Genomic DNA, 15349 nt, shown 5'->3' on the forward strand with positions numbered 1-15349 from the left:
CTCATTTGTCATGATAGTCCCATAAAGACCTGGCCAGGATCAGGTGGTACTCGGAGAACCAAATATTTTCTTAGGGAGTATTTGAGTTAAATGTTAGTGACATAGGCGTGCAGGATTTAACTCTTATGATATGTCCATCTAGAAATATACTGCTTTATGAATGCTCTAGTGTTTCAGGCAAAATGCCACCACATGTGCGCATGCTGAGCAGGGATGGAGCCTGTGGTCAGTGGCATGTGGACCATACTGTACATGTGCCAAGTCAGACATCCTCCTGGAGCATCTTTCACAGTATGTTCTATTATGATTTGGATAAAGATAAGTATTTGTTTCCCTATTATTACTAATAACACTGCTTACTTGTGCTACAAGTAGAAATATTTGCATATTTGATGTAAAAATGCATCACCTTGTAGTTTACATAGATTTATTGCAGGCCTACATCCTGTGAATCCATCAGATGTGGAGGTAAACAGGGCACAGCTGACATGGGCCTGGTGGGACCGAGGGGATTCAGGGCTGGCAGCAGGCTTCTCCAACTGTCTTCCACTGGGAAAGGATTTTTTTGTTGTCCAATGACAATTCTTGTATTAGTTGTTGATTATTGGGGAGGACAAACTATTTCTTAAAATGCTTGCAAGAGCAATGGCGCCTGCTTATTAGGCAATTGTGCAGGTGTTAAAGAGAAAGGAGGCATGCAGAGCATTGACAGACAGATTTACTGAACAGGTTCACACCTTCTCAGTTGTGACCTTAAAAATGATGCCTTGGTAGATTTAGCAGTGAGCAATGCAACAAGACTTCAGTATTGAGTTAGTGTTTATCCTATAGTAGATTTACACTTATTTTCTTTCATGCCATTTTATTTTGTGTAGGTTATTTTATCATTGTTATATGTTGCACTGAATCACCAAAGCAAGTTCCTATATTTGTGAATTCTGTTCATTAACAATGGCAATAAACCTTTTCTGATTCTAATTCTACAGGTAGGTTGAAATGTGCTTTGGTAAACTTGTGTTAGAGCGCCCCCTTATGGAAGCAATTGAATGAGTTGTAGATTTGTATTCCTTTTAAGACACAAAACAAAGGGAAAGCTTATCCTCACTTATTTTCAGTTAAATCACACTGGGGTGAATCTGGTTCTGTTTGTACTTCAAACACAAAAAAACATTATTTTTTTTAACTTGTTAAAAGTAATAATTTAGTAATTTTAGTGATATGTGCATCAATTTTGAAAGGGGAATTATCAAGACCCAACAAATGCTCAATATACACATCAGGCCATACCACCCAGACATAATGACAAGAGATTTTAATAAAATTAAGTTTAAAAAATGTAAAGCTATGAAAAAAAAAACAATTATAGGCTCTGAGAAACAGAATTATTTTAATAAAATAGATGTAAGACACAAATAAACCAAAGGTAAGCAGGGTTTTTTCACAAACTAAATAGACAGGAGGGTAGATTGAATAACAAAAAGGCAAAGAATTACAATTCAGCTCAGGAGAACCTGATGTTGAATTGACATTGGAATGGGCACATAACACTGAAGGCGAGGCATCTTTACGAGGTATCCATTGAACCCGATTCTGTGAAATAAATGGATTGATGAAGATATTGAAGATAGTACCTATGTTTGTTTTAAAAAATTATTTCATTATACACAATGCATTATTTGAAAAAACATCGCACAATGAACTGACTTTATTTAGAAACCTTTGCATCGTTAATAAACATCGAGTTAAAATAAACATTTGATCAGACTGCAGTGCAGGTTCATTATACATTTATACAAATAGTAACAAATTAATGAGAAAGTGGATAGTATTTTACAAGTAAACTTACGCGTTTCATTGAAGAGAAAAGACTCCTGATATTCCTTCATGTACTGAGATGATCGAGCCTCATCCAAAAATAGGGAGTAAACCCGTTTGATGTCCTCCACTTGTACCTCTGTGCCCTGAAAACCAGTCCAGACAGATGAGTCAGTTTTGTCTACTTGGTTAGATTGCTTTTTGGTTGAACCATAATTTAACAATGTTCAAAGTTGTATTTACCTTGCGTTTGCGGCACACCAAGCCAGCTGTGCTAATCAGCTGAATTGCATAACGAAGTGAAGTCTCCATGCCAATGCGGGTCAGAACAGTGTGTGCCTCCTCGCTCAGCTCCACATCCTCCTCCTCACAGCTAAAATACAGCCATATTTTATACAAAAGTACAGGGGGACAAAAGCCTGTACTTCATATGGGAGTCGTACCGGATCTTGAGAATCTGTCTCATCTCCTTTTCATTGTAGGGAGAAGTGGCGATGATGAGTAGTCGGTCCAGCAGGTCAATGGGAATACCATGTGGACTCTGGTAATTTGTGCCACGAATGCTGTAGAACAAAATGAAAAAGTTTTGTTTTGGAGTTTAAAATGCGAATGAATAGTTTGACATTCTTTCTTAATTTTACATCCATAAAGACGGTAGCTTGGCAGCCAGACTCATCATTGTATTTTTAACCATTTATGGTAAACTAATTTGAGAAGCAAACTAACTTACAACAGCCTTGAGAAAATAACTGGTATGTAATTAAATGTATTTAATGATTTAGAACAGTCATTCCCAAAGTGTGCAAAACAGCTCCTTTATCAATGTGAAGATCCCCAACATTATGTTGTAATGTCTTTTTTTCTCAATTTTAGATAGACATTAAAATGCAAATAATATTGACAGTGGGCTTAATACCGCTTTACAAAAGGTACATTTCAACAAATGCCCTCTGAGGCCCCTCGGTTGCCCCCGGACCCTCAAATCACTGATTTAGAGTCACTTGTGGAGTGGATAGCGCCTTTAGATTTCTTTTTGAGGGGGGTCTCATTTGTGTTATGAGTGTGAGGAAAAACATTAATTACCGAGTTATGCCTCTGTTGGTGGCCATAATAAGGACTGGGGACAAATCACTCTCCAAGGCCCGGTTGAGAAATGAGAAACACTCCATGTCCAGCATATGAACCTCATCAATAAATAACACCTGAAAGTAAAAAGAAAATACAAGAACAACATTTTGAAACATCTCCACTATGTACCTTTCAGATAATTTCACTGATGTGGTACAAACCCCAGGGATGATTTCTGCCTTGCCCTCTTCTCTCCATTCACACACTTTGGCATTAATCTGCTCCCGGACCTCAGATTTGATCTCACCGGTGTCCCCTGAAAAAAGGGCCAAGAAACCCTGCGTGCGGCTATTGATGACATCAATCTCATGAAGAGAAACTGTGTGTACCACCTCTTTTCTTTTCTGAAGCTCACCCTCTGGACACTGCACAAACTGGGTCTGGAAACATAAGAAAAACAGTGCTTGTTATATCATCTTCAATTTGAAAATGCTGACAAATATTGGCAAATGCAATTCATACCTGAGATCCCATGGCATCATAATCTCTGGCTCGGGTGAATGAGCGACCCAACTTGCTTATCTTTCCAGTGGCTTTGTCAATTGTAATAACGTCTCTGTGGATATGAAGGATTTTTTTTTATAAAAGTGGAAAAAACTGATATCTCAAAATGGTCACAAGGGATCACTTTACCCTGCTTGAATCTTCTCCTTGCTAAGGCTTTCAATCATCTTATTGCCCAGGTCATATATTGTCTCCATCTCAGTACTCTTGAGGGTCAGCTTGCCAACCTTAGCCCCCTAGAACAGAAAAATGTTCAGAGTTTACAAATGGAAAAACTACTAAAGCATCAAATCTCTACCTTACCGTTCCTGTAGCTGGTCTATCAATCTGTATTTCCACTACCTCTCCTTCAATGATTTCAGTCTCCTCCCTGTGAGACAAAAAAAAACGACAGTGAATACAACAGGAAATTGTTCACTTGAAGTTTTGGTTAAAATCTTACTTGATTCTGACACCAATAGCTTTCCTGAAAGCCTGACTAAGTGCCTCTGTTTTGCTCATTTCAAGAGAGAATATTTCACTTCCTGCTAGCGCTGTAAAAGGAGTGTCGGGGCCAAGAGACTGGGCAATACCTGGAGATAGACCATAATATAATATAATGTTCATACTCATTTCTGCACTTCATTCATTTGTTAATTCCTCACCCATTGCAATTGCGGTTTTTCCAGTGCCAGGCTGGCCTGCAATAAGCACTGCTCTCCCAGCAATGTGACCGTCTTTAATCATTTCTAGAATGACACCTGCTGCCCGACGTGAGGCAAGCTGACCCACCATCCCCTGGGACACCTAGAACATAGAATAAATTACAAAACCTTTTAAATAAATATTATCCATTTATGACACTTGCAGACAAACATGATTTAAGTTTACCTGTCTCGGCTCCAAAGCATCATCCAAACCAAGGCCACGAATGTGAGAATGTGCACCTATAATAATAATTTTAAAAAGCATATGGATTAAAATATAGAAAAACTTAAATAAAAAAGAATCTAAATGCTTTTACCAATTCTCTCAATTCGTGTTATGTCACGAACTTCTGGGACTTTTGTATTCGCCATCTGCAATTTAGACAAAACCAGAAACGAATATCAAAAACTAAAGAACAATAATTCATATTCTCGTTGTCGTATATGCCTTATGGCTCATATTCTCATGAAATATGTTTATTATGGTCAATGAGATGGTCCCTGGATATTAAAACTGAATAATGTAAACGAAACCAGTTCAGCAACACGTCTACGTATGTTATAAATAAGATCAAGGACCATTAACTAACTAGCTATGTTTCAAGAGTTGGTTGTCATAGTGACAGGTAACGAACGTAACAAAACACAAGAGTTAACAACGGATTTTGTTAAGATGTTTGTTTTGAGACACTCGAAAGTTGAATATCTTATCAACAACAACTCCAAAAAACATATAAACAAGTTAATACTGAACTGATAGCAATAGGAAACAGGAGACCCACACGGTATCGCTAGCACTAGCAACACGGTTAGCCTCATTCATTCTAATAATGTAACGTTAGCTAATGCATTAGTGTTGTACATGTTACTCCCCGAGATGCCAAGTTTACTTTCTCTGCAACAGGCGGGTATAACCGTTAACTAAAAGTAATAGTGTACACCAAGACTCACCTGAGTCAGCACACGTTACTGTTAAACGTGGAAAACGCGGCGCTTCTTGTGGTGGTGCGCACGGAAAATGTCACCGACCAGAAACAAGGCAATCTTTGTTGAATGCCCTGTAAGACACACGTGTCGGACCCAGAGCAGCGCCGCCTGCTTGTGATGTGAGTGTGGCTGATTCACAAAGACAGGTACAGTTCACTAACTCAAATCTTTTTTATAAAGCCACTTTGTACTAGAGTGGCTGCAGACCTTACTCCAGAGTGAGGAACCTTAACAGACAAGTCCGGAAAACACATCGTTGCTACTGTTGTTGTGGTGTTACTTTTAGTGGTTGGTAGCCAACTAAAAATGTGCATTTACCGCCACCTGCTCACACGGAATACGGTTCAATGGTTTCTATATATACGTCAATAAAATAAAATATCCCGCGATATTTATTTCTTTTTACTATTTTTAATAAATTGTGTTTTAGTTGTGAGATTAATTTGCGAAAGAGATGAGTAAAAAATATTTGTTTAAACACAATCAGAAAACATTCAAACTGAATTAAAGACTGGTAGCTTATAGTAATATTGATATTATATAATGAAAATTGGTTTGAAGAAATGCTTGATTAGTTGCTATGTATGCGTCATATATAGATAGAGGCTGGGACTTTGTAACCACATATATTTGTATCATTAACAGCAAATTTCTTAAACTGCTTATCCACAAAAATCTGATTTACAAATGTAGAACTATCTCTTCATTTGTTTGATTTTGGCTCCACAAACAATCATAATTAGAATAGAATAAACAATATTGAAAAAACTGAAAAACTTGACAGAAAGATGAAATGATTACATTCTTACAACACTACACTCGTTCATCTACCTATCCACAGAAAACCATACTACCCCACTTCCTCACAAAATGTCCACATGTCTTCCACAGAAGAAAAAAATAATTTAAAGGGCTCCAACACCTCCTCATGTTCTTTGTTGTCCAACAAATATTTGACATATTATGACTTTTCGACCCCACAGTCCAGGAACAGGATGTAAGCAAACAATCGGAAATCCAACCCCTGAAAAGCTGCTGGACCAGACAGTGTCACTCCGGCCACCTTAAAGGTGGAATGGACGATCTTTTTCAGCAAATTTTTATCATATTTCCTCGTGGCGTGGATAAATCATTAGTCCTGCCACGTATCAATCATAAAACGCACCTACCGCTCACCTGCAGCCGCGTGCGGTTCGTCCTCACGTTTCCGCGTGCCTAAGCGCATGGATCTATCATAATATAGTTCCCTCAGTGTACGGGGCAAAATGAAGACGGAGAAAGACAGTTCGAGCTGACGCAGAAGTGGACAGAAATCTACGGGAGACGAGCGATGCGATGCGCTCTGTTGCGCTAATAAACAAACGCTCGTGTGTGTTGTATCAGTCCGCACGGGGGAGTGCGCATGCGCACGATTTCCGCCGCCTCAAATCGCCGAAATATCGTCCATTACGCCTTTAAGACACTGCTCAGGTGAGCTGGCCCCTGTCTTCACTACCATTTTTAACACCTCCCTGGAGTCATGCCATATCCCAGCCTTCTTCAAGTCGTCCATCATTGTCCCTGTCCCCAAGAAGCCCCGGTTCACTGGACTTACTGACTACAGACCTGTGGCGCTGACCTCTGTAGTCATGAAGTCATTTGAGCGCCGGGTCCTTTCCCACCTCAAGTCGTTCACCCCCCCTGCTGGACCCCCTGCAGTTTGCCTACAGAGCCAACAGGTCTGTGGACGATACCATCAACCTGGCACTCCACTTCACCCTGCAGCATCTGGACTCCCCGGGAACCTATACCATCCTCCCTGCTCTGCTCCAGGACAAGCTCTCCCAGCTCAACGTGCCTGACTCCACCTGCAGGTGGATCACTGACTTCCTGACGGATCGGAGGCAGTGCGTGCGGCTGGGGAAAAATGTCTCAGACACTCGGACTATCAGCAGAGGAGCTCCACAGGGCTGTGTACTTTCTCCCTGTACGCAAACTGCTGTACCTCCAGCCACGACTCCGTAAAGCTAATCAAGTTTGCAGACGACACCACCCTCATCGGGCTTATCTTGGACGGGGAGTTTGTCTACAAGAGGGAGGTGCACCGGCTGGTGTCCTGGTGCAGCGGTAACAACCTGGAGTTCAACGCGCAGAAGACAGTGGAGATGATTGTGGACTACAGGAAAGTCACACCACCATCACCCAGGACCTCAAGTGGGAGCTCACGATCAGCTCCCTCACAAAGAAGGCCCAGCAGAGGATGTACTTCCTGCGGGAAAGCCAAGCTGACAGCGGAGATGATGGTGCAGTTCTACACGGACATCATTGAGTCCATCTTCACCTCCATAACCGTGTGGTACGCTGGAGCCACAGCCAGAGACTGCAGTGCATTGTGCGCTCTGCTGAGAAGGTGATTGGCTGCAGACTTCCATCTCTGCAGGACCTGTACGTCTCCAGGGCCCTGGGACGTGCAGGTCGGATCACAGCCGACCCTTCTCACCTTGAGCATGGACTATTTGAGCCACTCCCCTCAGGCAGGAGGCTACAGACCATACGCGCACTCCAAAGTGTCGAGAGCGTAAGAAAACGCACCAATCGCGCCGCAAAAACGAAGAAATCGCACCGCGGATAACGCCAAAACGTGCTCGACGCGCGTTTGCTGTAGACTTTGAATGTAAACTGGACGCTTCGGTCGCGGCGGTGTGGAAGCCCCTTTAATCTTTGGCCTAGGCACATGAAACTTGGGACAGTGAGCTACCTTTGACGAGTAAAACACGCCTGGCAGCATCGAGCTCAAAACAACAACACTTTTTGCATCTAAAGACATTGAAATTTAATAAATATTCAAAAAGTTTCTCTGAGTAACACGCCCTCAAAAAAGGCTTAATTTCCTGTTTTTTCCAAGGACAAGTCATGCCTAATGGAATTGATCTACGGAGCTCATATTTCACTCACTAATACTTTTTGGGTCTGATTGGAAATAGTTAATACCCATATAACAAATCTACTCTATAGCGCCCCCTACCCATTGTGTGAAAAACTCAGCATTGTTTGAAACTCATGGGTTATATTCTCCTCGAGACGCCATGAAAAAAAGTGCATAGCATATATTGTGTATTTTCAGAATTGGCCAACAGGGGCGCAAGTAATGCCCTCACTTCCTCTTCCTCTTTTATTTTGATGGAATATTTCCTCTCGTGCGATGGTCTTAGCATTAGCGTTAGCATCAGCATTAGCAGCGGGTCTCTGTTGCTAGGTGACGGGGTACAGGGAGGGGGTTTAAAGAATAAAGTCTAAAGAATAAAGTCTAAGAGAATGCAGTGTCGGGGCAATCGCAATCAAAACACAGTCGCGTGGTAAGGCGACCGTGTTACAGCAACCGCGGCTTTAATTCTTGACTATTTCGGCAGCGTCGCGGGAGCAATAGGCCCTCCGCCCTGCTGGGGCCCGGGCCTAATAACAATAATTATTATATAATAATATATATTATTATATTAAATGTTCTTAATTCTAGTAGCTTTCAGAATTAAGAAAATATACAATAACAGATATTATTTTTAATTGTACTTGCACTGAAGAGAAAATAACAATGTTTGTTTACTCAATGTACAAATTGTTACCTCTGTGGCATACGTCCCCTCCTCAGCTGCGGCGATCATGTCCGTCCCCTCCACGGCGCCCAATGTTTTCATCCACGCACACAAAATTTGAATGGTCCATGTCCGTTTTGTTTACAGTGAGGACATTGTTTTTTTTATTTTTTTTTTACAAAACCTCGCTTTATACAGGTACAGGTGAGTAGGAGGTACAGGAGATGAGGGAGGAGGGTGAGGAGGATGAGGGAGGAGGTACGGGTTAGGAGGATGAGGGAGGAGGTACAGGTGAGGAGGATGAGGGAGGAGGTACAGGTTAGGAGGATGAGGGAGGAGGTACAGGTGAGGAGGATGAGGGAGGAGGTACAGGTTAGGAGGATGAGGGAGGAGGTACGGGTTACGAGGAGGAGGGAGGAGGTACAGGTGAGGAGGATGAGGGAGGAGGCCTTTGATAAATGCTTCCCCATGTCAGACTTTAGAATTAGCACAAAGGACAATGATAATGGCTAGAGCTTATGCATGTTAAAATGCGTCAAATCGTCTTGTCTACAAGAACACAGAACACAAACAAGATCATAAGATCTGAAAACTATGAATAACATTACTTTACCTTTAAACGTAATAGCCTGTGTGATGTGTGTATTTATGTGCCCAAAAAGTTTGTTAGGACATTTTGGGCATAGAGGGCAATGGTATAGACTGCAGCTCCAAGACGATGTCTGCATCATTGTGGATTATTTGACATTGTCTTGGAGCTCTATGCCCAAAATGCACACATCACACAGGCTATTACATTTTATTATTACATAGAGACAGAAACAAAAAAGCTTGGTGTGCCGCAAACTTAACAGTGGTCATAACAAATGCCTTGCCAGTAGATGGCGTCACAGCGGCACATAACTGTGGTTCAATCATATCGTGTTTTTTCCACACACTTTTAAGACTTTTGAGGTCATAAGCATGTTACTAATTATATTAATAGCAAACAATCCAGAGCCAGAGATTAATTTGGAATAATATACATTTTGAGTGCATGTTTGATGTACACTTTTATTGATGAAAAATTACAAAGATCAAAACATATTTTACATTTACAGCACAGTGCGTGTTAAGTTAAAGAATTAAAATAAAGGACAATAAATGGTAATTTGCCTCAAGTCACATTTGAAATATTTGATTCAAAATATTTTGTGACACTAAGTATAATAAAATCATAATAAGATAACATATGCCTTTATTTTTCCACACATGGGGAAATTTTGATACAGAGATACAGAGGAAAAGAACAGATAACTTATAGAAAGTTTTAAAAAAACACTCTTAATAGAAGAACTCTTATAAAAGTAAAACTCTTACAAACAAAACTCCTACAGACAGAACCTCTCATATCTAAATCATTGCTAAGTAGCTAATAAAATGCATTGTTTATGTATATTCCTTCTAAAAAGCATCTCAAAAGCAGTTTGTTGTTACATTACAGTTGGAGGATTCTAATAGCAGACCCGTACCAAACCCAAAAGCCTACAAAGACTGGCTCACTGAAGGTTACCTTGAATCGGTGGATGAGAGACATGGTGTCCCCTACTGTATAGAAGGACAGAGCACCCCCTACATGGTCTAGGAACACACCAATACGGGATGAGTAAGGTGCGTTTATTTCCATCTGATCTTTGTTATGGCGGGCTGAGTAGTTGCTGTCAGAACAGAAGAGGCTCCACGATTTTCGGTTGTAGCCGATTCGACAGCTGTCTCCATAACCCGTCCTCTTGATGCCTTTGTAGGTGATTCCGATGGCTGCTCCCTCTCCACTCCAGTCCACCTCCCAGTAGTATGCTCCACCTGCGAGGGGTTCCCGGCACAGCACCTGGGGCAGTGAGTCAAACCTGGCGGCGCTGTCTGGATAATTCTGGGGCTCATTCTTTAGGGTGGCTTTTTTGTTGCCTTTGGATAAGTAGAGCTGTCTGTAGGCTGTGTTTTGGTCCAGATTGAGCTCACAGGCATCTAGGAAGGAAACAATGACTTACTATAGCTTCCAATGGCTCAGTTCAAATTTCCATGAGAAAACTTAACACCAACGGCCTCTGTTCAGAGCACAATTGGGAGCAGCCCTCCACCATTATCCCCTCTAAGGTCACTGTTGTTTGACGTTTGTTCTTTACATCAGGTTAGATGGTTAACTAACTTCTGCTTAGAACTACTTAAAAGGAAAAAGACCCTCTGGCTGCACATAGAAAAAGAGTGACTTTAGGGAATAAGTGTCACCTGTCTGTCTTCTGCATATCAGAGCTGATGGGACACCCGCCGAGGTCGGCTATGTCTGTCCGATCTATGATCTGCAATGCCACAAGTATTAATACTGTTTGCCTCATTACGGTAAAGGTTCTATTTGTAAGGTTCTATTTGTTGAATGCAAACATTTTTTTTTTTAAAGTTCCATAACTGTGAACAGCCAAAAGGTCTAGCAAAAAAGAGGCTAAAAAACTCAAACTTACATCGTAAGAAGTCATCCCTGTATTGAGGTTCTTGAACTGGCACTGGCACAGACTTGTACATGGCGGCTTCATCAGCTGTCGAAAGCAGTAGAATGAAAATGTAGTCAGTGACATTGTTGACTTTTTCTCCCATTATTCAAACTAACATTCTGGTCGCTTGAATGGACAGGGGAAGTTCTACACCAATAGACTGAGCTAAAGTCCATTATAGCGGAATGTGCACTTGTAAACGCACCAGCAGTTTGACTTCCTAATCAAAGTAAACATTTAACCATGCAGCTACTGAAAGAACTCAGACTAGGCCCTAATGAATACGCTCATGCTTGAGCTGAGGCCAAACACCAGACAGTGCTGCACAAAAGCCCTGTTTCAAACAGAGGACATTCCTGAGCATAGCTCTGTCCATTTGCTACAATAAGCACATTTCTATAATAAATTAAGTATAATATAAATTTGATAGAGCATATTAAATAGACTCACCTTTTATGGCCTCAGCTTTTAGAGATTTCTTCTTTTTAGGGTCATCAAGTTCACAGAAAGTCATTTTGTTCACTGAAAAAAAAATTGCATTACAATCAGGATTCTGTTATCAAACTTGGACATAGAACGTTAAAGGAAAATTACCAGTTTTTGCTACTTTGACCAGTTCATCATTTCCAAATTCGTTCAGGTGTTGCTTCATCTCTGAGACAGCCTTTGTGACCGGGCCAAAGGTGAAATACGGGTTCACGGTCACTGTGGGCAATTCCTCAGCCTCTGTTTGCGCAATTAGCATGTGGTAACTCTAAAAAAAATATTTATACATATTTAATGACATTTAAGTTGTGGTTTTGTTTGTCCATTTTGAAGGTTTGTCTATGGCTTAATACCTGGATAAAGTGGATGTGGTCCTCAGTTTTGGACAGTTGGGTAATTTCAGTGTCCCTCCTCCTCAGGTCTGAAATCTCATGGTTTAATCTCTCCACATGACCTTCTGCATTATTCAGTGCTGCCCTCTTGTTGGTTGAAATCAGCTTGGTCATTTCCTGTTGCATTCTTTCAATTGAGCGTAGCATGTCGCTAAACATCTTCTCGCATTCTTGCATCGCTCTCTGGGCTGAGTTCTACAGGAAAAATGTGTACGTGTCATTAATCAACTGAGTCACAAGGTGTATTTTTACGAGCACGCCAAAAAAACTGTTGTCGTGACTACAGCCTGAAGGAATGTTGTCTCTGTAGTGGTTAGTCTGGTATTATCTGTGTGATGACTTATGCTGGCACAAACCTTAAGTGAGTCCACTGCCTGTTTCAGCTCCTCCATTTGCTTGAGCCGATCGTGAATCTTCTCTTGGATCTCGGCCTGGGTGGCACCCAATCGTTGCTATGGGGATAAAACAACACAACAATTGATGGAGGCTCTTTAATAATATCATTTTTGTCATACTTCAAACAGCTTGAATGAAAGGTACGTAGCTGTGGGTGTGTCCCATTGGGCTTAACTAGGTCTTATTCTTGTTGTTCTATGTTGTAAATGTGGATGATGCAACACCTACCACATTATCACGCAAGAAACCATAGATGCAATGGTTTGCTTTTGGCTTGTTAGTGACAATCTGTTCTAATATATACTGTAAACACAAGACAGACCCAGATCCCACTTCCGGTTGCAACAACAACAAAAACGTATTTATCCTGTCATTTGGTGGTGAAACTAAATTGGTGTAAAGTTCTCAAAATGCTTATTATGATAAGTTTGATGTGTACATGTTAAAAACACCTCACATACAGTTTGTTCACTGTATTACGACATCTAACAAATAATCCATTGGCCATAGCACACAATCGCTGACTTAAAGTAAAGTTTACTAACCTGTTCCTCAGCTCTCTCCTGTTCTGCAGACACCATGTCGTGACCTTTATGTTCCTTGACCGTACACAGCACACAGATGCACATCTGGTCAGTGCGACAGAACAGTTCCAGGCCCTTCTGATGCTGGGGGCAGATCTGGCGGTCCAGGTGCCCAATCTCGTCCACCAGCTTGTGCCTCTTGAATGTTGCTGACTCAAAGTGAGGCTTGAGATGTTTTTCGCAGTAGGATGCCAGACACATCAAGCAAGTCTTGATGGCTTTGTGCTTCTTGCCGATGCAAATGTCGCACCCTACATCCTGGGGTCCAGCATAGTTGTAGTCAGGCGAGGGAGGAGGTGGTGGAAAGGACTCACTGGAATTGCGCTGCATGCTGCTGTATCGTGAGCCTGAAACCCGTCTCGGAGTGGGCCTCTTGTTGTAGGTGACTCTGCACTGAGGGCAAATGTAGGTACCGGTGTGGTCAGCGTGGTCCCAGTAGGTTTTAAGACAAACAGAGCAGAAGGTGTGTCCGCAGGGTATGGACACTGGATCCCGGAGGTATTCCTTGCAGAGATAGCAGCCCTCCTGATCTGAAGACATTGGGAAAAATAGTTGGTTCTCGGAACTCTCTGTGACAGCCAAGACCGCGTGAAGTGGCTTGAGTCAGTCCAGTAGAAAAGTGAGCTCACTGGCACTACGAGGCACAAGTTATATAGAGTAAACAGTAAGATGTGAAACTGGTTAAGCCGAAACCAGTCAAACAAGGGTGGGGCAAGGAGAGGTCAAAGTGCCTCCATCAGTGCAGGTAATGAAGGAAATGTATTATTCTAATGCAAAAGTTGCTCTTGATTAACATGTAAGTAGAGGTTTTAAGCACCCTGGAGCTACCTATGGCCATAGGCATTAAGACATTACTTAAGACATTGAATTGGATAGTATTATTTCAAAAATAATACCAAAGCAGCAAGAGTATTAATGTTTACTGTTTTAAGACTTTTTTAGTTGGTTATTTAAATGTTAGTATGTTGCATGTTATTACCGCTCTTAGGTAGAACAATATATAATGTGGTTATAATAATATAAATTTGGGTAATTGAATCTACTGTGTCATTCTACATTCTTGTGCATCAATTATATTGTGCCAAATACATGTAACATTAATATAGTATAGTATTGCTGTGTCATTGGAAAGTATTTCATAATCATAAGTGACATATTATGTACTTTTGTATGCACTAAGTAATAGAACAAGTACATGTGAGTGATAATATTACAAAAATATTCCTCTAATACAGTGTCTACTGCATTTTATTTGCTGTGAGTAATTATAAATGTAGTTATCAGTATAGTTACAGCAATCATGTCTGTGCACTAACAAAAAGATCTAGGGCTCAATTTAGATTAGATTAGAAAAGCTACATTCAAATTATTTCCACTACTTACTTACTGCCTTACCACTTTATATTTAGACACGCCTGATTTAAAGGCCTGGCTCATATACTTTATCTACACTGTGTACACCTAGCTGAGTTTCAGGTCTGTTGAAATGGAGAGGAATGCAACTACACTTGATAGCTCAGATAATAGCAGGGCCGAGAAAGCTTGTCTAAAAGATTCCATTGTGTTGGAGCCAGCATGAAGAAGGCCAGGCATTTTAGGGGCTGTGGGCTGCCCTTAACTGTTCAAACAAGACAAAAACAGTTTTATAACATTTAGTTAGGATAGGATGGATGTAATAATTAAAGATGCTGTTAAAACTGTCCGCAAAGAAATGTATTTATATGACCCAAGAAAATTTAAAGATATTATCAACAAAAAAAAGGAAAAATATATCTATGTAAAATATAAAGTGACATATATGATTATTTTCTTATGTATATTTCTAAAACATTTGGCAGAACTAAATTATAGAAATGTTTTTTCTTGTGGCACAGAATGAGGGTTAAACCACAGAGCGCGCTGCCCTCAGTTCAATGTTTATTTTCACTCACCTCTAACACGAACAATGACAATTTCTCCCCTCATATTTCATTTAGAAACAGGTTGTAACCACAGGCATACTTGTCATACTTTCATACATCATAGGGTAAATATAATTATACATTTTCAGAAAAAGAATCTCCAGACCTGAAACATTGCTGAGTTAATCTTACAATAATATGATGTTTCAGAGCTACAGAGCTACAGTATTTTCAGCTGTGGCGGGGGATAAAAAGAGGAAATTAAAGAACAAAAAAATGTTTTTTGGGAGAACTCCAGTTTATTTGTCTGAGTTGAAGCTTAGGTTTCAGGTATTAAGAAGTAATACTTTCCCACTGCACTTGCAAAAATAATCTA

The 15349-nt window shown here is 40.7% G+C and overlaps 2 protein-coding genes across 3 annotated transcripts; both read right to left on the reverse strand.

Moving 5' to 3' along the window:
* Positions 1–1366: 1366 nt before the first annotated feature.
* ruvbl2 (RuvB-like AAA ATPase 2) lies at positions 1367–5169 on the reverse strand. The gene is made up of 14 exons (XM_072446664.1): positions 5085–5169; positions 4451–4505; positions 4318–4373; positions 4092–4233; positions 3890–4019; positions 3751–3817; positions 3577–3683; positions 3406–3499; positions 3105–3323; positions 2899–3017; positions 2259–2378; positions 2059–2188; positions 1847–1961; positions 1367–1590 (listed from the first exon to the last, which is right to left on the reverse strand). Exons 2-14 carry the CDS (start codon positions 4503–4505, stop codon positions 1565–1567), a joined length of 1380 nt encoding a protein of 459 aa, XP_072302765.1. The 5' UTR covers positions 5085–5169; the 3' UTR covers positions 1367–1564.
* A 4559-nt stretch (positions 5170–9728) lies between these two features.
* Positions 9729–13708, reverse strand: ftr83 (finTRIM family, member 83). 2 transcript variants are annotated; one of them, XM_072446666.1, is made up of 8 exons: positions 13034–13708; positions 12449–12544; positions 12054–12287; positions 11809–11968; positions 11665–11736; positions 11185–11259; positions 10955–11025; positions 10556–10693 (listed from the first exon to the last, which is right to left on the reverse strand). In XM_072446666.1, the coding sequence occupies exons 1-7, from the start codon at positions 13610–13612 to the stop codon at positions 10973–10975; spliced, it is 1269 nt and encodes a 422-aa protein (XP_072302767.1). In that variant the 5' UTR covers positions 13613–13708; the 3' UTR covers positions 10556–10693; positions 10955–10972. The 2 variants fall into 2 exon arrangements, with proteins under 2 accessions (XP_072302766.1, XP_072302767.1); XM_072446665.1 differs by lacking the exon at positions 10955–11025 and having other exon boundaries at positions 9729–10693; positions 13034–13707.
* Positions 13709–15349: the final 1641 nt, after the last annotated feature.

The sequence above is a fragment of the Eucyclogobius newberryi genome, unplaced genomic scaffold (assembly GCF_026437365.1).
Source record: "Eucyclogobius newberryi isolate DKJ021-1_F unplaced genomic scaffold, fEucNew1.0.hap1 SCAF_15, whole genome shotgun sequence".
In the NCBI taxonomy this organism is placed as follows: domain Eukaryota; kingdom Metazoa; phylum Chordata; class Actinopteri; order Gobiiformes; family Gobiidae; genus Eucyclogobius; species Eucyclogobius newberryi.